The sequence below is a fragment of the Ambystoma mexicanum genome, chromosome 14, assembly GCF_040938575.1.
Source record: "Ambystoma mexicanum isolate Mex_15411 chromosome 14, UKY_AmexF1_1, whole genome shotgun sequence".
In the NCBI taxonomy this organism is placed as follows: Eukaryota; Metazoa; Chordata; class Amphibia; order Caudata; family Ambystomatidae; genus Ambystoma; species Ambystoma mexicanum.
Window position 1 is genome coordinate 508,243,949 of NC_090940.1, and position 14,272 is coordinate 508,258,220.

At 47.6% G+C, this 14,272-nt stretch overlaps 1 protein-coding gene across 4 annotated transcripts in view; it reads left to right on the top strand.

Annotated features, from left to right (window-relative positions):
* Positions 1-14,272, top strand: part of LGMN (legumain) — a 207,184-nt gene that overhangs the window by 78,894 nt on the left and 114,018 nt on the right. For all 4 annotated transcript variants that reach the window (XM_069637735.1, XM_069637738.1, XM_069637737.1 and 1 more), the window contains one exon: positions 10,039-10,124. In XM_069637735.1, the coding sequence (XP_069493836.1) occupies positions 10,039-10,124 (86 nt within the window). The remainder of the gene's footprint in view (positions 1-10,038; positions 10,125-14,272) is intronic.

The following is a 14,272-nucleotide window of genomic DNA, read 5'->3' on the forward strand; positions in this document are numbered from 1 at the left end:
TCCATGGGGCGATGAGTCATCTCGTCGGCTGCGACGACGATCAAGGTGGCCAATGCCTTAGCCATCGTGGCCCGTTATGACAGGGAGCTGTGGTTCAAGATCGCTCCCCTCCTGGACTTCCTTCCCAACGACAAGAGGGCAGAAGCGCTGGAGATCCTACAAGAAGGTGAGGTGGCATTGGACCATGCCATCACCGTGGCCATGGACATCGCCGACACAGGCTTCCGTCAGATGGGCAACGGCGTTTGCCTTCATTGGCACGGTTGGTTGAAGGCCACTAGCTTCCGCCAGGATGTACAGTCGAGGGTGTTGGACATGCCCTTCGACGGGGGCAACCTATTCCTCAAGACTGTGGACGAGTCACTTCAGGCCATCAAGGTGGATACCGAGACGGCCCGGGCATTGGGCACGCTCCAGCAATGACTGCCGTCCTTTTGAGCCTCCAGAGGCCCAGGGATACTCCAAAGGATTTGTTGGCAGCTCGTCCGCCTACCGTTAACCGTCCTGCTCTTCGACTCAGGAGGCCTACAGGGGCCAAAGCAAGTGGAGGAGGTCGCTGTAGTCGCCAAGGTCCCCAAGGTGGCGGGCCCACAGCAAAGCAGGATTGAACCGCTGCAATGTCGGGCCCCCACCCGCGCACCCCGGTGGGAGGCCGGCTGATTAACTTCGTCAGCGTGTGGGAGTCCATCTGCACCAACCGTTGGGTGCTGGACGCAGTGGCCCACGGGCACACTCTGGAATTTCAACGAGAGTGCCCGCGAATTCCACTGGTGGCCAGGAAGGAAAACCACGTCCCTCAACTTCTGCTGGGGTATGGGCCATGCTGAAGAAGGGCGCGATGGAACTCGTCCCGAAAAGGCTCTGGCTCTCCGAAGTGTACTCCTGGTACTTCCTCATCAGAAAGAAGACTGGTGGTTGGAGACCCATTCTAGACCTCCGCTGTCTCAACAAGTACATCAGGTCCCAGAAGTTTCAGATGGTCACCTTTCAGCACGTGCTGGGACAACTGGAAGAAGGGGATTTCTTATCGTCGCTGGACCTGGAGGATGCCTATTTCCACATCCCCATCCGCAAGGGACACCATAAGTTTCTGCGCTTCGTGGTCCAAGGGCAGCATTACTAATTCAAGGCCCTTCCCTTTGGAATTAATTCGGCACCAAGGTTTTTCACCAAATGTCTGGCACCAGCGGCTGCCCGACTGCGCCTGCTCCTACCTGGACAATTGTCTCATCCGAGCGAAGTCGAGGGAGACCACCGGCGAGCACACGGCGGCCACTGCCCGGCTACTCACGGAACTGGGGTTCTCGATAAACTTTGCGAAGTCCTGCTTGGTGCCGTCGCAGAATGCGCTGTTTCTGGGGTCCCGGCTCAACAGTGTCGTTTCTAGCGTCTCCGTCGGGGGAGAAAGTAGCGGCCATTCTGGGAAAGGTTCAACGGCTGTTGACCCTGAGGATCGCATGGGTGATGTCCATCAAGTCCCTTCTCGGCATGATGTCGTCATGCATTTACCTTGTGCGCCTGTGCAGGCTGCAGATACAACCACTGCAGGAGTTCCTCGACACCCGTTGGATCCAGGTATCGGGAAGCTTCGAGGACAAGATCATCCTCGACGATAGTTTCCGTTGAGCGATTCAGTGGTGGGGTGTCCGCACGCATCTGTCAGCGGGCGCGGATTTCCAGACTCCCCCTCACCAGGAGACGGTCACTACAGACACATCCTTGGAGGAATGGGGTGCGCACACTTGTCTTCTCCACGCCAGAGGCCTGTGCCTACCGGATGAGAAGTCGTTGCATCAACGTTCTGGAGCTATAGGCTGTGTTTTGGGTCCTCAAGTCCTTCCTTCCGTCCCTCAAGGGCAAGGTGGTGCTGATTTTCACAGACAACACCCCCCGATGTTTTACATCCGGAAGCGGGGGGGCACCAGATCCCAAGCGCTCTCCAGAGAGGCGCAGGATCTATGGCGATAGGTCGTCGCCCAAGAAATGTTCCTCGTCCTGTTTCATCTGGCAGGAGTGAAGAACACTGCGACCGACTCTCTCAGCAGAGAACAGCGCTCGTGCCACGAGTGGGGGCTTTGGGTGGACCAAGTGGATCTTCCATTCCGACGATGAGGCAATCCCCAGATCGATCTGTTTGCGACGGCGACGAACCCCAGGTGCCGGAGGTTCACCAGCAGGTTTCCACAGCCGGGGAGCATGGGGGATGCATTCTCCTTCCCCTTAGCCTGCCTGTTCCTGTATGCATTTCCCCCTTTGCCATTGCTTCTGTGATTCATCAATCAACTCAGACGGTCCCGGTGCAGGATGATCCTCGTCGCACCGGCGTGGCCGAGACAGATATGGTACCCAGACCTTCTGGACATGTCAGCGTCCCCTCGAGTCAAGCTTCTGGCGGACGCGGATCTCCTCGCCAGGGAAGGAGGTGCGATTCTGCACCACGACCCAGGGTTGCTGAACTTGCAAGCCTGGCTCCTGCAGCACTAGAGTTTGGTGGATACGAACTCCCAGCAGACTGCAGCGAAGTGCTTCTCAAGGCGCTATGTCCATAAGTGGAAGAGGTTTGCAATCTGGTGCCATGCACAGAAACTCGACCCTCTACGGATTACTACCCCGCATGTACTTCCGTATTTACTGTCGCTGGCCAAGGCATGGTTGGCCCATGCTTCCATCAAGGTTCATCTGGCGGCTATTTCCCACTACACCAGAACTCCGGGGGGGGGGTTGTCATTATGGTCACACCGCTTGGTCAAGGAATTCATAAAAGGACTTTTATGTTAATTCCCGCCGGCCTGGGAACTCAATATGGTGCATACTAGGCTCATGGGTCCCTTGTCCGAGCCTATGCATTCGGCACAGCTGAAGTTTTTATTGTGGAAGACAGCGTTTCTTGTGGACATCACCTCTGCACGACGAGTGGGAGAGATTCAGACCCTATCTTGTAAACCACTGTACTTGACATTCCACGAGACGAGGGTGATGCTGTGGACGCACCCCTCATGCCCAAGGTACCATCGGACTTCCATCTCTACGAGCCCTTGGTGTTAACAGTTTTCTTCCCGTCGTCAGCTGAGAGACTTTGCACTCACTGGATGTGGCTAGAGCGCTGAAGTTCTAAGTGGACCGCACAAATTGTTTTCGGAAGACATCACAGCAGTTTGTGAACTTTGGCACTGTGAACCAAGGGAAGGCCCTCTCCAAGGCTTCCATTTCCAGGTGGCTCTCCGGCTGCATCACCCATTGTCACAGGTTTGCAAACCGACCGTTGCCTGGCCGTCCGAGAGCCCATTCGACCAGAGCGATTGCTGCAACTACGGCCTTCCTGTCTGGTGTGCCCCTGCTGGACATCTGTAGGGCTGCTACGTGGAGGTTGACGCACACCTTCACAAAATAGTACTGCGTCGACCAGCTTTCCAGGGAGGAGTCCAGAGTCGGCCAAGCAGTGCTGCGCAACCTGTTCGCTTGAAGGTGAGCCTGGTGAGGAGGTAAGAGATGCTTAATGTTGAGATGTTGAAATGCTTAATGTTGAGCCTTGCCACCTCCTGTGGTTGTGCATGTTCGTACTGCTATGTATTCTTTATTCATGAGCCTGTGAATCTATGCCAGACCCCATGCTGGAGAAGGAACAAGTTAATTACCTGTAACTGTTGTTCTCCAGCATTGGTCTGGCATGGATTCATATACGAACCCTCCCGCCTACCCCTCTGCGCCTCTTCTCTGGGTCCTACTGCCACTTTCCGTGCTACCAAATCTGAAGATGGCTGCTAGAGGAGGGGCTTAGGCAGAGGTCAGTCATTGGCTGGGGGCAGTATGACCCAGAGACCAGTGATTGGTTGTTAGGAGAAAGACAGTTCATAACGAAACTGAAACTGATTTTTTCTTTACTAAAGATTCCCGGCCTGAAGACGGGGAATATTCATGAGCATGTGAATCCATGCCAGACCTATGCTGGAGAATAACAGTTACAGGTAAGTAACTTGGGTCTTCTCAGCCGTCTGCCAGAGACCTGCAAGCTATGGGTTTGAATCCCGCTGGGTAGATCGATGCAGCCTTTCATCTTTCCGAGATGGATAAGATGAGGACCATTGAACACTAAATATTCAAGCAGTTCATGCAATTCAGTTTGTGGCATGTCCTATGGAAGTAATTATTATTATAATCAACATGAGCGTGCCATTTGTAAGAATTGTAACATTGAAAGTTATTCTCTCTGTATTAAACGCAAAGATGCCTTAATCGTCTTAAACACATGATCTATTCAGCATTTATTACGTAATTTTGTTATAGTCCTCTTCATAAGTGCTCATAAACATTACATTACCATAGAATAGACTGCTTCCTCACATTCCATGGAGCCTGAGCTGAAGAGTATTTCTATACCACCCATCGTAAACTGCATAAAACCTTCTGTATGTGCAGCTGATGTGCTTTTATAGGCAACCAATGTTAGTTTTCCTTCTGCATATAGTCTGACGTCTGGCCTTCGTGTTTCGCTGTATGCCTAGCCTTTACTCAAAATGAAGCAATCGTAGTTGCCTCCTATTCCAATATCTGGGCTAACTACAAGTATGCCTTATTTTCACATCTTGAATTTCATCAACAATTGAAGCTGTACTGAGTTTTTGTAACGTGTGCAAATAAAAAAAAAAAAAAATTATAACTTGCCCACCTATTGCTTGAATCAAGGGTGCTTTTTCATGACCCTGAAATGTTCTTCCAGTGGTGTGCTTCAGTCTGGTTAAGTATTCTCACTGTTTGGATATGACCAATTTCCGTGCCGTGCAACGGAATTGCAACGTGTTTTACTGGTCTGCGATAGAGACAAGTATATAGAATGCTCTCCTTGTGTAATATAAAGCATTTCTAAAGGAGCCAGCTTGTAAAAAAAAGTGTTGCACCTCTTAGTGTGTCCACACAATGCAATGGTGGCCTCCTTTGTGAGAGGTTGAAAGTCCTAAACTGCGACTCTTGCAAGAGGTCCTTGTGATTTACTCATTAATTTTATTTATGGGGGATGAGGAATTTTCCCCTTACTGTTTACTAAATTTTTCCCTGATTGTTAAAATGGATTTCCAAAATCGAACCTGGGGGTGGATATTGGCAGGCCAACCTATTATGGTGAACAGAGAAGGCCCTGAAGTCTAGCTAAACCCAGTCAGGGTGAGGTAGCAGAGCGGCAGGGCTTCGGCTCGTGGGGTGGGGGGGGTGGAGGGGGGTGAGAGTGGTCAAGGGACACAATGTATCGAGACAGAACACCACCAATAATTTCAGTTTCACAGTTAAGTACAACAATATTCAATGTATTATTAGGCCTGTAAATTACACACTAAGCAAATTACATCTCTAGTGAAATATTGTCACACACTTGATTCAAAACGGATATATACATTCACCTTTAGGAGAAGAAAACATTTGTTTGAATAACCAGTTTAAAACATGTAAGTAGTCTGATGCTTAAATATCAGTAGAACCACTTAAGAGGAACCACAAAACAGTTGCCTAGCATTTAGTAAGCGCATCCATAAAATGGTTTGGGGCCTTGCAAAGTAGTCCGTTCCAAAGTTACGCTTTTCAAGAAACCTGACGAAGTCCAGTTCCATCCTATGTCTCTGGGAGTGGAGCTGCTCCTGGATTTACAGTTCTTATCACTGCCCAGTCCAGACTACTAGTGGGAGTATTCGACCTAGACAGTAGGGGAAGTAGGTTATTCCTTTCCTGTTCTGTGAAGTTACATCTCTCCTCATATTTTAGCCTGGAGATAATACCCCGTGGGACTGTGAAGACCAGACTTGAGCCTCATTAGGCTTTTCAGCCGTGGACCAGGGTGGTGGTCGGGGGATGTTCGAGGTGAGAGGAGGGGGGAGGGAGTTGGCATGCCTGATATGATATTTTATTTATATTGCCCTCATACACAGGTGTTTGAGGCTTCGTGTCTGGGCGCGTGGTTGGTTCCTAGCTTTGGCATTTTACAGTGATTTCCAAGGAACCTCACCCCCTAATCGGGTTTCAACAGGTCAGGTACTGCCTTTGACCAGGTCCCATCAACCAAAATCGAGACAGATTGAGATAGGGACAGGACTTTACGTCCATGTAACCCTAAGGGGGTGGGGGGGAGGTATGTTAACCTACCTCCATGAGTCCGATTTCTACAGAGACCACTGCTTAGACTCTGTGTCCCCAATGGATTATAATCTTCCATGCTTGGCCAGAGGGAGAACCAGGAGTCACGGGTGTAGAGGTCGCTTTCGAACGCAGGATTTATTTTCAGTCATGGTGCTTGAATCTGGGTTCCAGGCACCTTTCAGCTTAATACTCTTCTGAAGTAAAGTCAAAGGTATCTACCGCCACCGGCCCATCCTACGCACTTTATAAATGTAACCAATAAGCCAGTACAGAAAAAGTTAAAAAGGATACAGTATCCTAACAACACTTCACTTTGGGGTGATGTGTGCAGTTTAACAAATACAGGAAATCAACAAAGCGAGAATTGGGGCCTCATTAGGAGTCTGGCAGAATGGGTTTAACTCCGCTGGTAAAGGTGCTGGAGCCATTAAACCCATTCCGCCCTATTACGAGGTCCCCTTGCGGTCCCCGCTCTGGACGTCTGGTTAGACCAGACGTCCTTTGCATGTCCCGCGAGGGGCGCAGGGAGCTAACAAAGGGCCCGTTATTAACGGGCCTGTTGTTAGCTCCCTCCCCATTCCCATTGAGCCCTCTGGGGGCTCAAATGGGAATGGGGATGGGTAAATTGAATGAGGAATTACCGGGTCCTCCAAGGTTGGAATGGCCCGGTAATTCCTCATTCAAGGAACCCGGACCCGACTTTGGAGGCAGCCATGCCCTTGTTAAGGGCATGGCTGCCTCCAAAGTCGTAATGAGGCCCATAGTCTCTCAATACGTATAGACTTATGGACTGATCAGTTGACCCATAAGAATGAGCTAGTCTTATGGAATGACCAGTTTCTGCATAAGAATGAACTGAAAGACAAGCAAAGTAAAGCAGAAGGCTTTACTTGCCTCACAAATGTCAAGTCAGCAGTTCAAACAAAGAAAAAAGAAAGGGTATCCCATCGAGTTCTGTGGGAGAAAAGTAGCAAAAATAAAATCTTTCCCAACACCAGTCGGTGCTAATCTGAGGCCCCAACAGGGACACACATGTTATTTATGTCCCCCAGTGACACCCTAACCCTCCCAGGGTGAGGGTACACCAAAGTACCCTGTTTGTCCTGTGTGAGTATTTCTACACAACTGACTGCGAGTCTGCTACTGGTTGGTGCCAGTTAACTAATTAATTATAGTTTGGGTAGTGGTGGTTTTACAGAGCCCTGTTAAATTCACGTATGGTGTACTGCAGACAGCTTTGGTTGTCCATTTGTGGTTGAATGTGATGCAAATGGCAAGGTGCTGGGGCTTGAATGGTCAGCAACTCGAGGCTACCAGCAGCCTTGTTGGTGTGTTAGCTCAGATACGGGCTCGATGAGATCATTGTAACAGAGGGTCTTGGGTTTCAACCTAGAATCGACATACCAATCCAGAGCCCGGGAACTAAAACACAAATTATGCATGTTGCAGCCCCTACCGATTGGGTGGCTGCCAAAATGTTGCATGGACGTGCTCCTAGGACTGGAGAACGAGTTTCTCTGATCCAGATCTCACAAAAAGAGAACATCTGTGACATTACTTTGTTAAATGCTGAGATATTTGGGTTAATCATACAAAGTTCAACAGCAGTAATCAAAGGTCCACCTGTTCTTTGTCAAAAAAGGCTTGATTGTTTGGAGGACCGAGCTACTGCACAAGTTCTGCAACTGGCATATTAGGTGTATAATTTATCGGATTTGCATAGTGGAATTAATCCTACACTCCCTGAATCCCAACATTTAGAGTGCCCAAGATATCGGCAATCATATTTATGCAAGTTATTAAAACTGTCATCAGTTTGACATCTCCCTTTTCGAGTACCATTATCTCACTCACCCCTTCACTCCCGCTTACCATGATCTCAGGCATCGATTTCTCCAACCAACACCTGAGGACAAGCCTCAACCTTCATTGCTTAGGCAAAAAGCACTCACATTTGTTCCTATAAGGATTCACTTCTTGCTATCAGTACTGCCCTGGACACTGTGAGGTCCAACTATTAAACAAACCTAATCTCCACCTTTCTGCCTGATCTTCACAAGATAACCATAACTTCCAGTCTATTCTGGCCAGCCCCTGAACCCCCTAAGTTCCACACTCATCTCCTTGTTCTCGGCTGACAACTTTTCCAGCTAGTTCTCAAAAAGCTCTATACGAGACACCCTGTCTTCCTCCTCTCAATCACTCCCACCCTCTCCTCATTATCGGACTTCCACCCCACTGTCCCCCTCCCACTAGGTTGTTACCCTTAAAAACGTCCTGGCTGTTCTGAGAGGAGCACTGCAGACCTGAAACTTTGGCACTTCCTCCTCTACACTGTACCCTCCCAGGCTTACTATCAAGAACATCTGTAAAATCCATCCCCATCCTGCCTTTCACTCCCACAAACATTCCTCACCATCCTGTTCCTCATCGCGCTGCATTTCTGTGGCCGGTCTACCTGGCAAAATCCTCAATGCTGTTAGGCTCTCTTGAATCTAACTATCCCTATCCACCAAGTGATGTCTCTGCTTTCCCTCCTTCACTCTCCTGGCTTCTCCATCTCTGAAACTCTATAACCCCTGAAATTGGGGTCATTCTCACAGTTGCTGGTATGAAGATCACTCTTAAGAACCACAGTCTCTCACAGGAGGGAGCGCTAGAGTCTACTTGTGCAATCATCTACTTCCCTCCATCTCAAATAATCCCCAACAGTTGTCCTCACTCAATTGCATATAGGTCTGTAAATAAAGCAGTTAATGGTGATTGTTTCAGTGACTGCCTTGTGCTGTCCTCATTTTACTTTTTCCCGGTCCTTCCCCACCAGCCTACCTTTCCGTTCAACACTAGTAGGCTAATTCTGCCTTTAGGAGATATACACACATTCTGATTGGCTTTGCACCCTTGGGGATCTTTCTTGAATGTTTACAAAAAAAACCTGTCACAGGGCTGATCAATGTCCCGCCAGAGTAATGTATACACCTGCAATTTATTATTTATACCGCACATGAGACAAAGCCCGGAGGCATAGGGGCGCCAGCAAGACAAATACAACACAAAACGTGAATCGGAATGGGGTCAAAGGAAACTGAGCAAGCTGAGGGACACCGAAGGTTTACTCAAATAGGAAGGTTTTCAACCTGCGCTTAAAGTAATGTAAGCTGGTGTAGGATCTAAGGTGCAGGGGAAGGGCATATCGGATCTGCTGAGCTGCGTACGGGAAAGATCTTTGCTCCACATAAGTAACATTAGTTCTTGGGGTTTCAAGAAGGTAGGTATTGTTAGATTTCAATACTCTGTGAACTGCTAATTGCAAAATAAGGTTAGCTAAATACTTGGGAGCCTGCCCAAAAATGCATTTGTGCGTGATGCACATCACGCAGTAGGTGATTCGACTGCGAATAGGGAGCCAGTGTGGCGCCCTCCTTGCAACTGTGGCACGTTCTCTCCTTTGCAAGCCTGCGACAGTACGTACTGCATTGTTTTGTATCACCGGTAAGCGGGTTAGGTCGTGTTTGGTGTGACCAAGCAGAAGGCTGGAACAATAATCCAGTTTGGCTCCTTTAATTGCCTGCGCAACCGTGGCACGATTGGCCGATGAAGGGAAGGTCTGTAGTTTCAGATGGTAACGGGTACTAGACACGAGGCTGCTAACGTGACTTTTCATAGATAATTCTTGATCAAAGATCCCCCCCCCTGGGCTGTGTGGGAATATCGTAATCAGCAATTTTAAAGGAGAGATACTCCGGTTCAAGCTTCCTCAGCTGCGTAGCGGTACCCAACATCATAAGTTCAGACTTGGAACTGTTATCCAAGTCCGAACTCTCCTCACTCTGTTAGAGGCTCCTTTCCAACATGGGCCATTATTTGTAGTGTTGTTAATACTCCATCTTGAAACATAACTCTTATTTTTTTCCCTAGGACGTTACCCCTGCAAACTTCCTAGCTGTTCTGAGAGGTGATGCTGAAGCACTGAAGGGGAAAGGCTCTGGAAAAGTACTGAAGAGGTAAGATGAAGCACCAGTAGAAGGAACATAAAAATCATTACAATGAATTGGTCACCGCCTTGGAGTAACGATCATGAGTACATGAAATATCATGTGCACAAACGATTAAATATGTGGGACTGGCAGAACAATTTCTCACATTTAGAAGGTTTAAAAAGCTATGGGTTTGTGTCAAATGTCCTGTTTACATTTTAAAAAGCACAAAAATACCTGAATTTATGTCCATCTGGGTACCTCAGGCGATTCATACTACTATTACATGTTAATCATCTACCCACTCTAGAGGCCTTGGGGCCGGAGAGGTTAATACCCAAGGTGGACAGATATTGCAGGTTGTGTAAAAAATCAAGCTGAGCCTGAAACTGTGAGACACATACTTATGGGTTGCTCTACTATGAATACCAGCTATATAAGAAACTATGGTGATTATGTGCGTAGTATGGACCGTATTTTGGATATGGAATTTTGGCTTCAATGTGTTAATACTCTTAACCCCTAGATTGCAAATGGCCCTGTTTAGAGTTTGGAATGATGCAGATAAAGCTATGAATTTGGAATTGTCACTTGGCTGAATTGATTCAAGGATTATAAACAAAGCAAATAAGTTAAGGAGTATGACCGAAATAATAAGGTTGAATAACTACAATGAAATGTTAATATGAAAGTGATCAGAATTGAAATGTAAATATGATTAGTGAGTACCTAATCTCCTTTTTATCTTCTTAATTCATTTATTTTAATTCTGATCTACTTTATCTCTTTGTTTATTGCTTTGTTGTTTCACTGTTTTATTATTCTGTTTTGTTCCTTTTTATTACTGTTTTAGGTTCTATTGAAAGTTAAATTCAGTGAATTTTAGTCGATTGTATTTTGCTTATGTGTAAAGTTTTTTTACAAAACGATATCACATTAAAACAAAAAAAAATAAATAAAAATCATTGGTCCGCCATTTATGCTTCTAACTGCATCTGTACCATTTTGAGTCCTATTTGAGACAGGCAGGGGGCGCTGTTAGGCAGAAACCTGTGCAGTTCCCTTGGGGAACACTGCAAAAGATTTAAGACTACAGGTAGAGCAGTAAACCCCTTTGGTAGCAGTCCGTACCACCCAGATTTACCTGGTAGCTGTGGCTGAGCAGTCAGACTTCTCTCAAGAAGAGTTAGGCAGTATGCAAAGTATACACAATATGTACCAAAACACAATAGCACAAGCAAACACTGACCAGAGCTTGGTTTCAAAAATATATAGTTATTTATTTAAAATACACATAAGTTAAAAACACTCTAGCACAATATAGTAAACACTTCAAACACAGTTATAATGAAAGTAGATTCAATCCTTTCTCCTATCTAGACAACTCTAGGTTAACACCACTTAATTAAAACAGAGGTGAGTGCTTAACGTTAGATGACACTCTAGTAGTTTCCAAGAAAGGGAGAGAAAAAGCAGAAATGGGTTAAACACACCACTCTAAGGTCCAGAACACTTGCAATAGGCTTAAGGAAGCACAAAGTCACAGGTGAGCAAAAGTCACTAGGCAGGGCCCACTCTTAGAGTAGCCGGAGCGAAAATGTGCCCAAGATCACACTGTTAGTTAGAGATTCAAGTCTTGCAAAGAGTCAAAAAAAGAGTTTAGAGTGGCTCAGAAAGTTTAGCCAAAGTGTCCCAGGCACTCCCAGGTTCGAAAGCCGGGGACTAAATCTACCCCGTACAGTCGGTGGCAAGGGAAGCCAGGCGGAACACAGTACCTTAAGCGGAAAGGATCCTCCAGCGGTGGCAGTTGTTCCAGGCAGTGGCAGCAGGGCTCGACGTCGGTCAGGGGAGAAGAAGTTCTCGCTGAAGAGCAGAAGAGGAGGGTCGTTGCACTGCCCGGGAAGAAACCAGCCGCGGAGTCCTCCGGTTAAAGGGTTGGTACCGACTTTCGCGGTATGGGGGTAAAGTGTGGTATTCCGGTTGCCGGGGTGCTTGGCACAGGCAAGGCGGCCACGAGATACCTCAAAGAACGGAAAGAAGGCGAAAACTGGTTGTCCCCACCAGTTAAGGGAAGGAGCCACTCCGTTAAGAGTTCTCCTCGGTCGTCGGGAAAAAAATGGTGAGACGGTTCAGCAGGGCTCCACCGGGTGGTGTCGTCGAAGCAGGTCGGCTCAGCTCTTCCCTCGTCGGATTCTTGGTCCTGTGGCGACTTCTGAAGTCCCAGTCCCCAAAGCCCTGCTTTTATGCAGCAAGCCCCCATTCACCCAGCCTAGCTGTCACTCAAACATGCTAAGTGGTGAGCCGGGCGGCTCACCACTTGGGCCAATCAGGACGGAGTGCGACTTGAGTTACCAAGGTAACTCAGTCCAGGGTGCCTAAATCCCCCTCCACCCCTCCTAAGTACCCCAGACAGAGTGGCACCACTTTGGAGGGCTTCTGTGGAGAAGCCCGCCAAAAGTGGAACAAAGGGCTCCACTTTGGGTCAGAGTTACAGAGGCGAACACCAACGCCATTTTAGAGTCAAGTTTTGGCAAAAAGTCCCAACCGGAGTTATAAAAATAAATATATAAACCGGCGGTATGTTTAAGGCTACCGTAAATAAATAATTAAATGTGTTAGCCTAAAACAATGGGAAATCCCATAGGGAAATATTCGCGGTCGAATATAAAAAGTAGTTTCCACTGCCACCAGCCAAAACTCGATCAGGGGGGACGGAGACGTGCCCCCTCGACTAACAGACCCTGGGGCAATCGAATTGCCCCAGCCAGTACGTCCACAATATGATGGTTTGTACTGGTTCTGTTCAGGATTCAAGACTAGCAAAGTCTTTGGTGACTTTACATGCCCTGGGAGACAGTAGTCAGTCCCAGGGTATGGAGTCTATGTTGGGGAGTCCCTAGGACACCCCTGGGTCACGGCACAGAGGGTGCTGTGTGACCCACATCACAAAAATACATGAGGCCCTATGGAGTAAAAGACCCCATAGCCCATTCAACACGAGGTTTGTCCAAGATAACACAGTTCAACATGTCCAAGAGTGAGGGTAAAAGAGTCTCACTCTTGGCAGGAGAAAAAAATTAAACCCCAGAAATCCAGCAAAGCTGCTGGGGGACTCACTAGGTAGGGAAATTCAGCCTAAACAGAGAATTCTCCCTAACACTCGCCCCCCCCAGACTAAGGGACAGGAGGATTTAATCCACTCCTGGATGAACCTCATACCTCTAGTCGATGATATACATCCTAGAGAGTCCATCAGCATTTTGATGGTGACACCCTGACCTGTGCTCAATGGTGAAATCAAACCCTTGCAGGCAGATTGACCATCTCAATAGTTTTGGATTTTCCCCTTTCATTTGCATTAACCATCTCAAGGGTTGGTGGTCAGTCTGAATAACAAAAGTAGAACCATACAAGTATGGCCTAAACTTCTTCAGTGCCCACACAATAGCAAAGCATTCTCTTTCGATAGTTGCCCACCTTGTCTCAGGATCCTTCAGTTTCCTACTGATGAAGCAAATGGGGTGCTCCCTACCCTTCTCATCCAGTTGGCTTAGAACTGCACCTATACCTACATTGGAAGCATCAGTTTGTACAATGAAAGGTTGGTGGTAGTCAGGAGCTCTCAATACTGGGGCCTGGCAAAGAGCTCTCTTCAGTTTTTCAAAGGCCTGATTGCACTCCTCATTCCATTTTACCTTTTTAGGGAATTTGGGAGAGGAGATTACATTCAGTGGAGAAGCTATGGTCCCATAGTTCTCAATGAAATTCCTGTAATACCCAGTGAGGCCTAGAAAAGCTCTCACTTGGGTTTGAGTAGTTGGTGTTGTCCAATTTTGCACAGCTTCAATCTTGCTGGGCAAAGGCCTTATTTCTCCACCTCCTACCTCATGTCCAAGGTAGACCACTTTACTTTGACCAATCTGGCACTTACTGGCTTTGATTGTCAAATGGGCCTGTTTCAGAGCCTGCAACACATGTCCTAGGTGGTTCACATGTTCTTCCCAGGAGTGGCTGAAGACTGCAATGTCATCCAAGTATGCCATGCAGAAATCTTCCATCCCAGCCAGAACTTGGTTCACCATCCTGTGGAATGTGGCAGGTGCATTTTTCAGTCCAAAAGGCATGACCTTAAACTGGTACAAGCCAACTGGGGTTGAAAATGCAGTTTTCTCCTT